Below are 17,707 nucleotides of genomic sequence, written 5' to 3' on the forward strand. Positions count from 1 at the left end.
GCAATGCCTGGAGTCAGATTTTCTCTATGGTGATTTCACTAAACAAAATGAATTTATGAATGTGGAACAGCACTAAACTGACCCAGCGATCCTCCTCATGGTTACCTCACAGGGCAAGACTCCCTCTGAGGTAACAGCAGCTCCATTCATTTCAATGGAATCGACACTATTTTTTAAAGGGGCCAAGTAAATCTGTACACGTGTGAACAGTGGGGAACTGTCAGCAAGGACCAGACAGCAGACAGCTGTGAGACAGGATTCAAGTGCAAAAATATGTCTTTGGATAAACTAAAGAATTTATTGTCTTGTAAGCATTTGCAAACTTGTTTGCACTGGGAAGGGAAATAGGAACTCGAGGAGTGATTGTGCATGTTGGAGGTTAACCTGCCAGCTGCAGCACAGTTCATAGTGCTGCACTTATTTTTACACAATAAAATTAGTAGTATACAAGCTTTGATACTTCCATCTGAGTATAAGGTGATGCCCCTCATGTGGGGGGACCTTTCCCACCCACTCTGAAGTTGGACCCTGTGCTGCCCTGTCATTCATCAATAAACCTCACGAAAACCGATCGAAAACCGACTAAGTTTCTTGAACAGCATGTTCTGTAACAACATGCAGATGAAATCGCTTTGCTAGGTTCCAGTGTCACTGGTTCTTTAAGGGCCCTTATCTTTCCAAACAAATTTGCAGGTAAATTAGCACCAGCAGAGCCAGTAAGCCTGGCGCATTCAGAGCCACTGAAGTTCTAAGATCCCGAAGCAGTCGCCCTGCTAACATTAGCAATTTAGCACGTTAAGAGTTGTTGATTGATCTATGTGAGGAAAATCGATGGTCAGTTAATATAGCTGTACTGCAAGATGCTGGAAAACGTCTGTCCAGTCACAGACTGATTATGACATTATTTTGTGGTAGTATTGGTGCGTTTGGTCATTTCAGGTCTACCTGTAGCCATTCGCGCTGGTCCTTAGTCATATTACGTCTATTTTTGGGGCATGCTGTGTTTTTTTAAACATTTTGTGTCCATTTTTGGATGTTTTGCATCTGATTTATCTCATTTTGGATAGTTTTAGACAATTGTTCATCATTTGGTTCTGGTCTTTTAAAAAAGCTCTTACACCTAAGAAATAGGAAGAGTAACTTCAGAGGCTCAGGCCCATGGACCTGTGCCCAGTAAGATTATTCAGTAATGAACGCATGCGTTCAGTGTTTGGTTAAGGACGCTTCAAAGTGAACAGAAGGAACCAACACGGTAATTTGTGCATGACTCATTCTATTTTCTAAGCCACGGCTGCCAAAATGCTAGCCCCATCAGCAGGATAGGAAATGTCCTACATAGGAAATAAGTGTTCAATATTAGCATGTGAAAACAGTTATTTGCATACAGCTTAAGACTAATAAACATTAAATCAAGTGAAAACCACAATAGCCACATTTTTACTCTATCCACGTTTTAATGAATTACTGATAAGTGAATAGATGGTAAAAATATTCTGTAATGAGTATGAGCAGTGTTTTTGCACCTCCTCCATAAACACTAGCCTAATAAAGGTGAGTCATATTGTAAATGGTTTGCTTATGAATTATAAATAGTGCCAAAAAAGAAAAAAGAAAAATCATATTGTAGGTGTAAAAGTTAATTTGTCAAAACTCTGCTAAATGTAAGCTCGACCGTGCTGATCTTGGTGGATCGCAGCCTGTGGGAGTATTTTAAATAAGATATCCACCAAGTGAAAATTTGACACCTACGAGCTTCAGCGTAAAGTGCTCTTTAGAGACTGCACAGTGTCTCCTCCGTCGGCTCGCATGTAATGCTTCCTGACGTCAGCGTAATAGATTTTGCGATGGACATGGATGTTTGGACATATCTTTTTAACTGGTTTTCCGTGTCCTGGGGTGGGAGATGGGAGGAAGGCCAGCCAAGAGGACGGCTTTGGCTCGTTCATCAGCCAGAGATATCCAAATATTTATCCTGCGATCCACATTTATCCATTCACTGGTGTGACTTTCTGGGTCAAAAACGTTATGTTTCTGGGAAGATACACGAGTATACAATGTTTATTCAATGCTACCCACAGAGATTTATCCTACACTGTCAGGGTTTACAATAACACACATAAATTGTAGTGTGTGTCTCACTAAAAATCATTAGACTCACTAATTTGAGTCCTACACCAGCTGGGAAAAGCTGGGCGGGAGACGCGATGAGTAATGCTTTTGTTTGCCACTAAGGTTCTGTTGAACAAGGCACTAATAGCTGATACAGCAACGATCGTGGTCCCATCAGGAAAATCGCAGGCTATTTTTGCTAATATTCAGCTTGAGGAAAAGGTTTGCACACACACCGTCAGGTCCTCTAGACCCACAGGCTCCGACAGGGAGGCGACTTGTAACTTAAGTGGAAAACATTCTTCTATGGGTGAGGTGTGGCACAAAAAGCAAACTCAAGAGGGTGACGAAGAGCAAAAAGCCTTAGTAAAAACTGAATATACATCCTCGTACTTTGAATTGGCAAAAAGTAAAACGCAATTATAATCATGAAATGGAACTAATATTGAACAAACACTGAGCTATACCACAAATGTTCCTGAAAGTGACAAAAAACGGTGACAGAATGTATAAAAAGCAATGGTACAATAATGAAAATGAAATGTTCCGTTTTAATAAAATGTTCTGTAATACTTTGTGTATCCACTCCGTACATTTACACCCTCCTCCAAACACTTTGAGTGTCCTCTGAGCAGTGTTTGTGTCAGGTGTAAAGCCCATTCCTCATACGATAATTGTCCCCAGTCTATGAGATTTCTTGGTCGTCTGCCACGTACAGCCTTCTAATCTACCCACAGGTTTTCCACCGTAAAACATTCACCGTATTCTTTTTAAACCAGTCCTTATTTGACTTTGTTTTGGGATCATGGTCTTGAAGGATCCACACTCTTATTAATTGTGAGCTTTTTGACTGCTGGTAGGAGGCTTTGCTTTAAAATCTTGATAAACTCTGATAATGGACAGACATACACCCCCCAAAACACCAGTCATTTCCTCTCCTCATAGGCAGTTTCTTTCTTGCCACACACACTTCTCGAGCGAATTCTGACCAAATAATTCACTTTAGTCTCATCAAACACATAATCTCCTTCCCAAACTCCTTTCGTTTGTTGACATGCTCCTTAGCAAACTCCAAGTGTGTTGCCACATGTCTAAAAGTCAGCAATGCTTCCTGTGGGCTTCTCTCTCAAACCAGACTTGCGCAGACTAAAGTTGACTGTAGAGATATGGACTTTTATTCCATTGACCCCTTGGAACTTCAGGTCCCCGCTGTTTGTTTTCGCTTCTTACGTAGCTCTTTTCCCCTTCTTGGAAGAGTTAATGTGTCCACATTTCTTCCATTTCTGGATTAGGGTCTTAACATGTGGTGCTCGTATGCCCAACGCCTTTGAAATATCTGCATATCCTTCCCCAGTTTTATGAAGGTTCAGCCATTTCATGTTGAGGCCTTCTGAAAGCTTTTTTTTTTTAATGATCATATTGCTTGGTCAAACTGCTTGTGACAACAGATCTACTCACTTGAACATTTAAAAGTGCAAAACCTAATTTAAACACACCCGCTGACACTCTAGAAGCATTGCAGTGATATCATTTTTCAGTGTTTTGCCTGAACTTTCGTTGCAAACACTCCTTGACAATTTACATTAATTTTGATAAAGAAAGAACATTTGCACTAACTGAATGTGCATTAACTATTATGTTGATGAATAAAGAAACATTTCACTGTTTGCATGGCCTTTTGTTTCACTCTGTTCAAAACAGCACATAAAGATGCTCTAAAAAAGTCAAGTCACGCATACTTATGTCATGTTGGTGTACATTTATTTGGTCACATTGGTCCGAGCACTAATAGCAGTTGGTTACATGACGTACATTTGTGTCTGTTTATAAAGAGGGATAATTTTGAATGCACAACTGCAGTTTCTTATGCATCAAAATGAGCTCAGCAGTAGCACTGTTTCTTATCACATTACGTCTGTATCATGGAGTCTGTAATTACTTACTAACAAGATTCACATGCTGGTTGGCGCCGTAGTCATCGCCTGCTATATGCATCTGGTTAGAAACAGAGCCACATGAAATCTAATAAACATTTACCTAAAAAGCACCATAGAAAAAGCTGCAAGACTGTTCATTCACATTGTTAATTATCCTCAAAATTAAATGTACCTTTCTCCTCAATTATTCATGTAATACTGTTGTTTTTGGTTCCATTAGTGACAAGTTGTACGAAGAAAACATCAGATTTTTGTTATTGTATTAAACTTAAAGAAAGTGGGAAACAACCCAAAATGGCTGCAATTCTCATGGGCTACATCCAGGCTGATAGTTTGACCCACAGTCATCCCATGGAGCTGTTAGCCTCCTAACAGGAAGGTTCTGCAGGGCTCTGGACAGACCTAAGCATGAAACATAGACTGACAGAATTTCAGAACATTCCCAGTGGAATCCTGCTAGTGGGGGCAGAAATCAGTGCAGTATTGTCTATATTTGTGCAAACTGCAGTTGGGGCCATCGCAGATTGAAAGACCAGAAACCTGTTTTGCCATAAAACCCCAAACACATCAGTTATCAGACTGAGAAGATGGAAGGGAAGTGTTCTAATCTCTTTTTCTTCTGTCTTCCTCTTGGTAAACATAAAAACACACATCCATGGGGGGGGGGGGGGGGGGGGGGGGGGGGGGGGTCATTAAAAGCATTAGGAGAATGTGAGTTGGGTCTCTGTCACCTCATTTGTCTTTGTTTTTCCATCTACACACGGACACCTGATGTTGACCTTGGCTCTGATGAGACCTGTTGCCATGCGCCCTCCAGACGTGAGCCTGACCTCACATGCCAGGGCCTTCCTGTCCGACTTAATGGATCTCCTTATGTTTCAGAGCGCCAACGCTGAAAAAGAACAGCAGAGGGAGGGTGAGGGTGCTTTAAAGTGAGACAGGAGACATGAAAGACAACATTTTAGCTTGTAGGCCACGGGGAACGACAACAAACATGGAACCTTGAGCGAAACAGGATCTGCTGCAGAGAAAAGGTGGAGGCGGTGTTTTCTGTCAGTCTGCTTGTCTCTATGTGGAGGTGAGCCTCACTTTACAAATACCTGCAGTAGACAGGTTATCTGTGGGAGGTCTTAGAGGTCACGAAATTACTATTTTTAAAATGTCAACTAAAGCTTTTATTGTTCTGTCACCACTGGGCACATTATGTCTGTTTTAGCTTGACAAAGTTTACACTGTCTCATTTTATGATTGCATTAGTAAATAATTGGACTAACTCCTACATTACCCATTTCAGAGTTTAGAGCAAGAGGTTGTATGAAGCTATTGACAGATTCACCTTACAATTCTATATAAAATAAAGGAACAAAGAAAAATTTCAGATTGTGAGACAGGAAAATAGAAAATATTAATTTAGAATGTTCATTCACATTAATAAAATAACTTGATTATTTAATAGAAGTGGAAAATAGTGAAAACATTTAGTAGTAAAAAATGATTTAAATTAAACTCAATTGATAATAAATTACTTCAAAAGCTATACTTAAAAAAAAAAAAGAATTAAAGTTTTAACCATCATTTGTATTGACAAAAATTCTGAAACCAGCCGACTGAACTGGCAGTGACATCTGCCAAACTGCCTGATAACTATATTAGTTCCAAATCTCAAAGGTTTTTTTTTTTCACTGACCAAAATTTGTGTAAAGCATTTTTAAATAACAAATTCAAATGGAAAACTGGCTTTGTACTTTTCTTAAATTAAGTAAAACAAACCAAAAACACTTGCGTAATTAACAGCCTGTAATTTAGTAGGTTACCCAGTTTAAAGTATTAGTATTACTAATAGTATTAAAAACCAATTGAAAAACATCAATTAACAACCTTAAGCAAAAGTGACAAACTACTCAACATTTCAAGTCAAGACTCAAAACTATTATTCAACTTATCACAACAAAGAAAAGCTACAAATCCTCACATTTGAGAAGCAGATAATTTTTAGTTGACTCCATTATTCAACTAATCACTGCAACTCTGTTTGGAATAAAGTTGGTGTCCTGCTTTGTAGCAGGTTTCTAGTTGAGAGTAATGACTAGTCATTACTAACTGACACAGCCATAATATATGTCTTACCTCTGTAGTACAGTCAACAGGGAAAAAGTAAAGCCACCACTCGACAGTTTTGCATGTGACCACATGCAGCTATCAAGATGAACCCACCACAATGAACTGCACTTACAGGATCTGCTACAGCTCCTGTGCTGAAAACAAAAAAATCAAATTCACAAAGTAACCAGTTACCGTCTTGTTGCTTCTTGCTGAAAGGAATAAAAATAAGACCACTGGACAACTTTAACTCCTCTTAGCGCTTGGAGAGCTAGCACCAAGAGAAGACCCTGCTTCTGCGAGGAGCTGCCTTAGCGTGTTTATTTACAATTCACAAAATACAGGTTCGCTTTCAAACAGTGTTCAAGCATTTCACATTAGTGTTGTCATCTGACAAACTCTCCATTTTTTCCTCTTTTGCTTGGTCTTTGGCTTCCAAACGTTGAAACTTGACTTAGCACGAGGAGGTCTCCTACATTTTTAAATGCCAACATCCATTTTCTCTTTTCCACCCCCCAACACACATATGGACAATCTGAATTTGAAATAATCCACTTTTTCCTTTTTGCTCATTTTCAGATGGATACTTGTGCATTTTCTACAAAAACCTGCCTTTTTGCAGAACAGTCGCGATAAAACTTTTCCATTATCTGTGTAATTCAAGTTCAGAAACTTAGCTGTTCAGAGGTTTGGGGGTTATCGACATTTGCCTATATTTAAATATATTATGTACAAATATTTCCTGCTTTATGGCTTTAAAACAATTATCCCTAAACTTGAGGATTTTTTAGTAGTTGTGCATTGAATGTTTAGCGGCTAACAGAAGGCATGTTTGGAAGTAGTTTCTTAACTCTCTGTACCTGTGTCAATGTCAAAGTTAATTTATGACCTAACAACAAGACATTGCTATTAAGTGCTAAGTTTAATAACCAACACCAGAAAAAAAAAAAAAAAAGCAAAATGTCTAAGGTGCCTCTTTTGTTCGGTCTGCCAAAAAATAATCTTGTTCCAAAACTATAATCTATCATTTTAAAAAATCTAGCATCATGTGAATTAGTGAGATGTATATGTTGTTTTAAAACACAGCATCACTCCACAAACCTCATTATTGTTTATCCAACAGTGGCTCCAACCACTGATAATCTGTAGTTATGCAGTGTTGCGTAGATTTCAAAGCACTTGGCACAAAGATGCTGACAAGTGAGATGATTGGAGCAAGTCTATCATTGTCCTTCAAGGAAGCCTTCCTGTGGTCTGATGCTGTGATGCTATTATTGGGTATAGAGTGTTGTAGGAATGACCCGTTTTGTAACCTGGAAGTTAGCATCTCCCTGGATCCCTCTCCAAAAACTTGATGTCATTTATCTATTGGAATTTGGATTATAGCAACAAATAGGTTCCATTACAAACTGAAGTTCGATGCTTAGACATTTAGTTTAGATATATCCTCACAGATGTTCATCACAGATGAACACTACTTGTATGATTTTTAAAAAGAATTAGGGAGCAGGCGAATCTCTGTCTACGAGATGACATTTAATTTTCCTGACAACCCCTAAAGTCTTTCCTCTTCAAGAAAAATAGCATGACTGGGGTCTGTATCGGATGAATTTTTAAATAATAAAGCATGTCGATCTCATGGAAATCTGTTGTTATGTCAGGTATTTAACCAAACACTCATTCAGAAAAACCCATTGGCTTTTGGATCAGGGAACCAGAGGTGCACAAATGATAACTGACTTCCAGCTTGTAGGAGTTTATCCTACTCCACTCTATTTTGACCTAGTAGTCCGGTTGTGTCAAGACCGAATCAGGCCAGTGTCACTGTGCAGCAGTGTTACAGCTGATTGAAACTGAATTTCAACACTTTAATAATGTAACATACACACGCACGCACACACCCATTTATTAATCGTATGTTGAATACTTTTGTAGTCCAAAACTAATTCTCACTTTTTTTAAAAATATGAATAACTTACAGGCTACATGTTACTGTGGGGGACACAGGAGGTTTAGTAACTTATTGTTGCGTTTAAAGTTCTTTTTACTTTGCTGTGTAGAGTCTCGCTGTACACCAGCACAAATAATCAGATGTTTTTGTAAATCCAGTTGTTCCACCGTTGTTGCACCTCCCCTATATCACAGGGTTAATGGTAAATGTACTGCACTTATAAAGCGCTTAGTAAAATTGTTTCTCATTCACCCTCTCTCACTCATACTCACACAAACACACTCATAATGATGGAGGCACCATGAAAGGTGCTGACCTGCCCACCTGGAGAACCTGGGGTTCAGTGCCTTGCCCAAAGACACTTGGCACGTGGTTACTAGTTTTTACTACTAGAGACGTGCAATATGTGCAGTTAGGACAGGGGTGTTAACCGCATTTACACTGCAGTTCTGAAGTATTTGGACAAAAATAAGTTTTTGTGTTGGCTTTGCACTCAAGCAGTAGATTATAACTACAAGCTCAAAGTGCTGACTTGCAGCTTTTTGGGTATTTAAGGGTTTTCTCATCAGTGTAGGATTTATAGCACCTTCAAATTGTTTTATGGGGTATATATAAAAAAAGAAATGCTACAATTTCTACACAGTTCACTGGAAGTGAATGTATACACCCTCGAGTTAGCGCTGAAGCACTCAATTATAGTAATTTACTGTCAATCCACTGTACAGGAATTTAGGATCAAAACAAAAGTTGACCTGTATGCGATCAAGAGGACATGGGTGTTTGCTCAAAGCTCAAATTAAAAATGTCCTTTCACTATGTTTTACCCTCCATGAAGTATTTGTTTCGAAGGCCAATATGGGGAGTTTATCATGCTGAACACTAACAATAAAAGTAGTATTAGTATCAGATTTTAGTGGGTCAGATTCATGGACCAAGGAATCTTAGCCATTTCAAGGTGTTCTTCTTATGAATAGTTACCAATTAACGTTTTTCCAAACCCAGAGTTGACAAGTTGTCTCCTGAAAGCTGTGTCAACGCCTGCTATGAACTAGATCAAACCGTGCTTTATTGATCTCAGTAAGTAAGAATAAACTTGACTTGTTGCTCCAAAAACTTCAAACGATGGAGCTTTTCAAACCTTTAGATGTTTAGAAATCAATACCGCCAGTGATCGGTATGGTGCAATAAACCTTTGTGTTGTCAATACCCAATCCTACTGCCAGGTATTTATTTGTCTCCATCACGGTCTCCTCGGAGCCGTCTCTCATGCTGCCGCTTGGTGATTATATATTTGAAGAATTCATAGACAGACCAACTGATGGCTGTTGAGGGCATCTGGTAGATGACCCGGGCTTGGACGCCCTTGAAGAAGGCCGGCATGCCTCCCATTCTGTATACTGTCCGAAAGGCCTTGCCCAAACCAGAGATGTGGCGGCTGCCAGGGGCTGAGGCGGTAGCTGCTCTGACTGCTCCAGCTGTTGTTGGCGCCTCGGCCTGGATCACATGTATAGCCTGAGCCTCCTGTGTGTTAAGGAGGGTCTTGCAGACGTCAAGGGGAGTAGTGACAGCAGCAGCTAGTGCTCCAGCCAGCGCGCCAGACACGACATGGGAAGATGGGTTGTACTGTCTGTGGGGGTTGAGGAGCTCCTGGAGGTACTCATAGGTAATGAAGTGAAGTGCCTGGAAGGGCACATTCATGGTCAGCTGGGTGGTGTAACTGCGGTAGAAAGCAGCCGGGCCCTCGCGCCTCATCAAGGAGCCCACACAGTCCAACACCCCGCGGTAAGGTGAGTTGAACATTTGCATTCGCTGCTTCACAACTGAAATAAAGCGAGAGGGGAGAGAAAGGAAATCAGGTCAGGAACACCAGAACCTAGACTGATTCGTTTGCTGCAGTAACATTATGTTATCCAGTTCACAGCTGAGTCTGTGGCTCCACCAAGTGTCCTAATGATAGAAATGCAGCATTAGATCTTCTATAATGGTGGTTGAAGGAGGTTGAGAACATCTATTAATAGACAAACAGCAAGACATGACTGTGCAGAATGTACTCTGTGTGTGTGTGTGTCTCAGGTAAGCTGACATAAGCAACAAAGAGGTTTTACCTTCAGCTGGGTTCATGATGGCGTCGTGCAGCACTGTGGCCATGCAACCTGCCACTCCTGCAGGACACAGAAATCTCTATTATCGTCAAACCAACATTTACCCCACAGAATATAATTTGTAAGAAACTGTAGCTCAGTCGATTTAGCTGCAATACATTTATTGCATTTTTTAAAAATCCCTCTTGTTCTGTTCATTTTCCAGCTATCAAGCAGAGACAATGTAAAAGTAGGTTACAGTAAAATGTAAGCGTTTGGAAGACAGCTTACCATTTGCAAAGTGGCTGTTAGCACCAGGGTGAATGGCATCACTGAGTGAGAACTTGATCTTCTCATAGCAGGCAAAGTATAGTGCGTGGGCAGGCCCCGCACCTACTGCCAGCACGTTCACACCTCTGATGGGCCGCCAAATACCTTCAGTCCTCACTATCTGCCGCAGGGCGTCCATCACGTTTCTGTAGCGCGCCCCAGGCTCAGGCTGCAGACTCTGCATACGCGTCTGTGGTGAGAGAGTACACATTAACATTTTGCATTTACAACCAGATGATTGAGCATTAGAACACTGAAACAAAGTTTAATAAGGTTAGTTGTTATTTTTATTTCTGCAGTGATTGTTTTTTTTTTTGCATGTTCCAGGTGACACCAGTTTGTGCACAAATTTCAACCAGTGTGCAAGTTTGTTATCTCTCCATTGTTTACATCTCACTGTCTACTCAAAGTTGCTATTAATATGTTTTTTTTCACGTGTCTACAGTTTTACTGCAGCTTTCTTACCCAGACGGAAATAACTATAGTACATTTAAGTCACAACCACAAACTAGCAAATAGTTCAACCATTTGCTAGTTTGCTGAGTAGCTTTGCTGAGTAGCTCAAGACAGGAAGTGGTGCATTTCAAATCTGTGACCCAATAAATGTTAAGCAGCAATATTTGCAAAAGAATGTAAGTTATTCTGTGCCTTGTGGTTAAAGCACAAAAATACCAGAGTAATTTACATACAGACTTACACAATTCTGAAACTCCTAATAACATACAATAAAGGAAAGGCCCCTCTTACACAGTGATAAATATTTACAGCAGAGCAGGGGGCATGGACATTCCCGCTCCCAACTTCTGGGAAATGGTAAGTCACGTGGAATGTGCTCAGTCATCCACTATATGAACAGTGGATTATTATGTGGCAGGGTTTTTGTTAGTTTTCAGTCTGCAGAGTGGACAACATTGCTTAACCAGGACTGAGACAGTTACAAAAACAAAATGTGGCATCAGTGAACAATTTTGAGGTTTACGTCTTCACATCACTGCCACAATCCAATCTGCCTTATCTCAATTAGGTGGTTTTGGGAACTGGAAGACAACTAGAGCTAACAGACCCTAAAGCAAGCATAAGTGCATAATCAGACCAGATGGACAGTAGTATGTAGACAATTTAAAGTGGTTGAATATCTGAGTATCCTGTCACGCACAATATTTAGACAGGAACTGAGGCTTGAAAGCTAAACACAAACAGGGTTGTATTTACACTTGGACTTGCCATGAAATATAAATCAGGAGGATCTCAGTCATACAATAAAGGCTACAGTTCAGTAAAGATGGAGTCACTCACTCACTCATGTGATGCATGGTATTATGCATTACTAATTCCTTTGTGAGAAAGTATCTATACAGCTCTTGAAACCAAATCATCTGAGTAGCTCATGTTTTCATCTTTGGCAATGTTACAAAACTTAAACAACAAAGTCATTTTTGCAAATTTCCCAGTGAGAAAAAAACAGAAGCCAGAGTGATGCGTGTACATCATACAACATCATGTACAACTTGAGGTCAGGGTGGTCTGAGTGGCAACAGAATAAACAACAGCAATGCTTTTATCACTTGCTGTCAAGAGTCCCTTCGAGAGATCACAGAGGAGCCTGATACTAGTGGAAAAATTAACTGAAACCATCAAATACCATCATTCAGATGTTGAAGATATTGGCCAACCTACTGTTACACCAACAGGAAATAAAGATTGTGAAAATAAGGAAATCTCTGGTATTCACGCTATTGACCATAAGTTCCTGTAATAAAAACTAACCTGACTTCGAGTGCCAACAAAAATTTGTTTTGCTTTGGCGACTGCATTACCAGCTTGGCTATGAACCGCACATGAACAATCACAGTGACAAGTATAAACATCAAAAATGTTTTGTTGCAACTTGCAACTACACCTATAGTCTATTTGTAGGAATTTTTTGGGCTTTTAATTTCATGGTTTCATTTCATTAGTTACAGGTGCACCAGGACTTGTGAATAAAGGTTTCTAGGTAATTTTGGACAAAGCTTGCTAAAATATTATGTTGAATGTTAAGCATTGCTTCCATTTCCTCAGTGCATATCAACATTTATATCTAGCAAGTTGTTTTAACATGCACTTATCTCTTTAGACTATCCATAATCATACTAAATACACTAATCAGGCATAACTTTATGAACATCATTTGCAAATACATTACAATCCCATACAGTGGTTGTACCATATTTAAAATGAAAGAGGCGGCCAAAGCATTAGAGCCTCATCTTCTCATAGTGCACTCATGTACAGCTCCAGTGTCTTGACAAAATAAAACAGCGGTGCGGCCATGACACTGATTAAAAGTGTTGCATCAGCAACTGCTACAAGGGGCTGTCAGGTTCAGTGCTGTTTTGCTAAAAATGTTATGAGCTGCAAGGAATTCCATCGAACAATATGCAGTGAGGAAGTGTAGCCATGTGATGCATGGTAACATGCAGCCATTGCTCCCTGGGAATTGTTGGGTTCTGTCTATACATCTTTATAATCTTGATTTTATTCTGTAAAGTGCCCTGAGAGGACTTTGTTGTGAATTAGCGCTATATAAATAAAGTTGAACTGAAATAAAGTTGAATTGAAAGTGTCTTGTGTGATTGACTAACGCTCCAGGAAACCATTAAAAATGATCTGTTCCTCATTTACTTATGAAACACTGGGAAATAACACGCTTCCTGACTGTAAAGACATTGTAGTCTTAGTGTCTACAACTGGCTCATGACCAAACAAGTCTAATTTATATGTCGCTGATGAAAAAAATCTATTACTATCGGTCTAAAAGCATCTGGTTTTTGTGGTCAGCCACAGTTTAGATTAGGTGGCTACATCACAGTTGAAGTCCAGAAAACTGCTTTACTCGTCTCATCTTGGCTCAATAAACAGTTCCTTATTTGAAGGAAATACATTGTGTTGCAATAACTAAAGACCAATATTGAACAGTGGTTACTACTACGCTTATCTGCACAGTAACCTATTTTCCCCCTTTACCAAACAGGAAATCATTGTTTACTGCAGTTATACTCAAAAGAGAAAACAATAAACCCAAACAAACTGTTTTCTTGGGGATGATTTTTTTTTTACTTTCCAAAGATTTTCTCTATGCAGAAGTGCATTCACAGTAACGATTTCCTAATCTTTATTGTTATTCTGACTTCCGTACGTTTTTTGGTGTCTAGCTACTTCTGCATACTTTTAGCTTGAAACACTGTTTCAACTTCAAAATGTTCCGCTTAGAAAAAGGACATTATTGCTTGTATACAGCTTTTTGGAATATCTTTTATACCTTGTAAAATTTTATACTTTTAAAAATCAATGACATCATCAAAGACATCACATAATTGCCTTGATTAAAGACGTCAATCAATGACATCATCCTTACAACAACCAAGTGGACATTTACCTTCAGCTATTTCAGAAAAAACAGTTCCGCTTTTTTCAGCTTTGCTTGGAAAAGCATTCACATTACATTCTCTCGTTCCTATATTCTTTGTGCACCATACTGTGAGGCACTAGTGCCCATTAAGATCTCATGCTTAAGAAGAGTGAAATGTGCACACTGGCAGTGCTGAGCTTACTTTTATACAAAATATTACTTGACAATATTACTATGTCATGGAACAGTGAGAAAGTCATGAGCTCTGATAGTTTAAGGTCTCAAGAAACTCTTTGAGCAGTTCCTGCAGACATATCATTCAAGTTGAATAATAAATTTCTTTAAATTACAATTATGTAAAAAAAAAAACAGTAGCCAACAAAATTTCAATTAACTAGAAGATTAATTTAGTTACTATGTGTCCACTACGCCTTCTGTAAGAGGGCAGGTTGGGTAATAAAAACTATGTAGTTGCGTAATTGTTGTGGGTTCACAGTAAATTTCCACCTTACCACACCCCCTCTTCTAGCCAATGTGTGTTTTCATTCCAACAATACTTTCCCGAACATTGTCGACTGTTTATTTAGTGACTGACCCACCTGAGCTAATGATTTACTACTACTATCCCATCACAATGAACTTTACACCTGATCTCTTCTGGTAGTTCTGACCTAATTGGTTCTTCAGTAATGGCCGAATAAACTGAACACCGGCGAGATTCATACCAAGTTATCCACCTTTGTTTTAAACACTTGTTAGATGTGGAGATTGTCGACACTTGTAAATGTCAACTTCCACTGTAAACATGGCGGATCCCATCTCAAGGTGTATTTTACATATTAGGCAATAACGAGCCCTACGATTAAAGCTGGGACTATGAATAAGCCATCAACAATAACAATAATGTTATCACGTCAACGATACACATCATCTGTCACATCCAGATGAATTAGAACTCGTGTAAATTTACATCATGTTAAACACACCGTTAAATCTATGAATTTTAAAAAGGTAGTGTCGTTACAGTGTGTTGGGTTTACTCATCCTTAGGAGTGATTATTCTAGAATTCATTCAACTTGGGAGGGAAAACAAAGGAAACAAATTTTCCGTCAATGCTAACTCACTGTCCGATAATCGACGCATGCTACCCAAGAAGGGCAACAGCCACAGGGCTAGCGTATGTAGCATGGCAACTCCGTGAGGGGGAGACTCAACTGTCAGTTTGCTGGGAGGTAAATATTTTAAAACTGCATCGGAGCAGAGATATACATGGACACTTGGGTCATCACTTTCACTCGGAATTGCCTTGTCACATACTCTGCCAACGGTTGTTAGTTAACTGACCTATGTTAGCAAGGTTACCCCCTGTTAGCTAACAGCTAACCTGACCGAGCTCAGGCCTACATTAGCTCGACATTTCTGCGAGCAGTGGCAGCGTTTAGTGTGGCACAAACCGCGTCCAAACACGCTTCATAGTGGTTTGTATTTCTCTGCTCTGCTAACGTCACCTTGACACAGTCGATGGGGTACATAAGGCAGTGCTCCATGATTCCAGCCACGGATCCTGCCAGCATGTGTGTGCTGGTTGCTACTCCCTGAGGCAGTCCTTCATAGTCCGATTCTGGCTCGACAGAGGTCGAGGTCGAGGTCTCCGGTGTTGCTCGATGCAACACCGGGGCAAAGTCCTGTTCCCCTGACATTCTCGGTGACAGAGACCCGACAAATCCCCACGTTGCGTCCAGGAGCCTGCCGCCCAGCCATCGAAACTCGGCGCCGGCTGCAGCGCCTGTGACCCGGCTGTCGACGCCTGGTGTGTCCACGGAGCTTCGCCGGGACACGAAAGCGTCCGCTTCCATTCAAGTTAGCAGTTAAGTCCGTCGAGTGCGTTCAAATTGATGACCCTGACGTCTTCCTGCTAACTCAATTAGTATTCCAGGCGGTTAGCTGCAGAAAGGAAGACTTGGCGGGTCGCTGCTACTGCGCGGCAGACAGGCAGCTGAGCCGAGTCCGGGAACGCGGGGACGGCAGGTTGGGTAGACCAGTGAGTCACGCTAGGAGCTAAAACTGATTGGATAGTCTAACTGTCAATTACGTTCAGTCCCTTAAATCGGCCAATCAGGCTGGGTGGGAAGGTGAAGTCTAGGCAATTACGAGCGTTTACTGGATGTTGACAATTTTGTAACATCAAGACCGCATGCGCAATAGAAGAGGAAGTGTTCTAAACGGGACGTCCCGAGTTGGAATTTTAACCGTGGGTTATAAAATATTTTACCAATACGTTATTTGGGGCATAGAGATGTAGAATATAAGTACAAAAGTAAGAAAATACATCCTAAATTATTCATCTGATCGTAGGAAATGTTTCGATTGAAAAAGCGTTAAATTAAGATGTAAAATAATTAGTGATGTTCAGCTTCTCGTTATGAGAACAATCTGTACCCCCTGAGCACAGATATAGTTAAAAGGCCCACTCACATGCACCATTCATAGTGGGTGTCTCCAAAATAGTGTAGGCCTATCTTTTTGGTCACTTTGTGTGTGCAAAGCGGACAGTCCTGACAAAATAAATCTGCAGTACATGACAAGACACTGACTCAAAGTGTTGTATCAGAAACTGCTTTTATAGATGAGGGGTTATCAGGTTTTGTTTTGATAAAAATGCTATGAGCTGGAAGGAATTCCATCAAACAATTAGCAGTGAACAAGAGTCTTGTGTGATAGACTACTGCTAGGAAACCACTAAAAATTATCTGTTCCTCATTGATAAAACACAAGGAAATAACAGGTTTCCTCATTGTGAAGAGACAGGAAGACATATTTGCATATATTTGCATTTCCCTTATATTAGGAGCTTGGGTGTTCTCTTTGATAGCACCTTATTTTACGTAACTCATGTCATTAGCAGCACATAAACATATTACTTGCATCTTCATAACATTGCTCACCCTTTATCCTGCTCTTACCCTACATAACACTTCCTATCTTGACTACTGTAATGCTCTATTATCTGATATTTCACACAAGATTCCACATGAACTTCAACTGGTTCAGAACTCTGCTGCTCGTATTATAATCCAGACTCCCTCCTTGCAGCATGTCACCCCCACTCAACGGCTTCACTGGCTTCCCATCAAATATCGTATTGACTTTGAAATCTTCCTCCTTACTATTAAAGCGCTTCCCTTGCACCACCTTACCTTTCAGAGCTGCGACACTCCTATACTCCTTCACGTACTTCTCGTTCTTCCAAGATGGGTCCACTTTTCACACCCACACTCTGTCCCCCGTCATTGGAACTCTCTCCCTTAACACATTTCCAACCCTGATTCTTTTTCCCCATTCAAATCACGACTATAACTCATCTGTTTAACATTGTTTATTCTTTGTAATTTCCCACTGTTAATTTTACCTAATTACCCAATTAGGCAATTTTATCCTTAGGTAGTTTGTTCTTGTGCTCCATTAATACTTTGTTACTGATTGTTGCTTCTTGGTACAGTGACCTGAATTGTCCTGAAATGCAGTTAAAGTCACACATTTAAAGCCTAATTAAACTGAAATGGCAGCACGCTTCCTAACCATTGACCTGGTGATTTCTTGTGTCTTCATTCATGATGGCTTTTTATTGACATGGAGCATGCGCTTGTCTCAGAGCGAACATACTGGACTTAACTTTAGTTAATCAGCTTCTTCTGAAAATGAAAACTTTAAGTTTCCTATTTCAAATGTAGAAAACCCAGAGTTTAGGGACCCTCTTAGAGTTTGTTTGACCTGCTCTGTAGAATTGTGCAGATCTTCACAGTCAGT

At 40.1% G+C, this 17,707-nt stretch overlaps 1 protein-coding gene across 2 annotated transcripts; it reads right to left on the reverse strand.

The window, feature by feature from the left end:
• Positions 1-3,824: 3,824 nt before the first annotated feature.
• On the reverse strand, positions 3,825-15,919 carry LOC137123517 (mitoferrin-2-like). 2 transcript variants are annotated; one of them, XM_067497339.1, is made up of 5 exons: positions 15,409-15,919; positions 10,470-10,698; positions 10,203-10,259; positions 9,305-9,917; positions 3,825-4,938 (listed from the first exon to the last, which is right to left on the reverse strand). In XM_067497339.1, the coding sequence occupies exons 1-4, from the start codon at positions 15,754-15,756 to the stop codon at positions 9,325-9,327; spliced, it is 1,227 nt and encodes a 408-aa protein (XP_067353440.1). In that variant the 5' UTR covers positions 15,757-15,919; the 3' UTR covers positions 3,825-4,938; positions 9,305-9,324. The 2 variants fall into 2 exon arrangements, with proteins under 2 accessions (XP_067353440.1, XP_067353439.1); XM_067497338.1 differs by lacking the exon at positions 3,825-4,938 and having other exon boundaries at positions 6,398-9,917; positions 15,409-15,918.
• Positions 15,920-17,707: the final 1,788 nt, after the last annotated feature.

Source organism: Channa argus, chromosome 3, assembly GCF_033026475.1.
Source record: "Channa argus isolate prfri chromosome 3, Channa argus male v1.0, whole genome shotgun sequence".
Classification (NCBI taxonomy): domain Eukaryota; kingdom Metazoa; phylum Chordata; class Actinopteri; order Anabantiformes; family Channidae; genus Channa; species Channa argus.

Bases quoted from the DNA above. Each gene is read 5' to 3' on its own strand.
- LOC137123517 (XM_067497339.1), bottom strand. From the start codon at position 15,756: ATGGAAGCGGACGCTTTCGTGTCCCGGCGAAGCTCCGTGGACACACCA. The intron at 10,699-15,408 runs GTGACGTTAGCA...CTCTCACCACAG, and splicing joins ACCCCATCGACTGTGTCAAG to ACGCGTATGCAGAGTCTGCA. The intron at 10,260-10,469 runs GTAAGCTGTCTT...TGTGTCCTGCAG, and splicing joins TAACAGCCACTTTGCAAATG to GAGTGGCAGGTTGCATGGCC.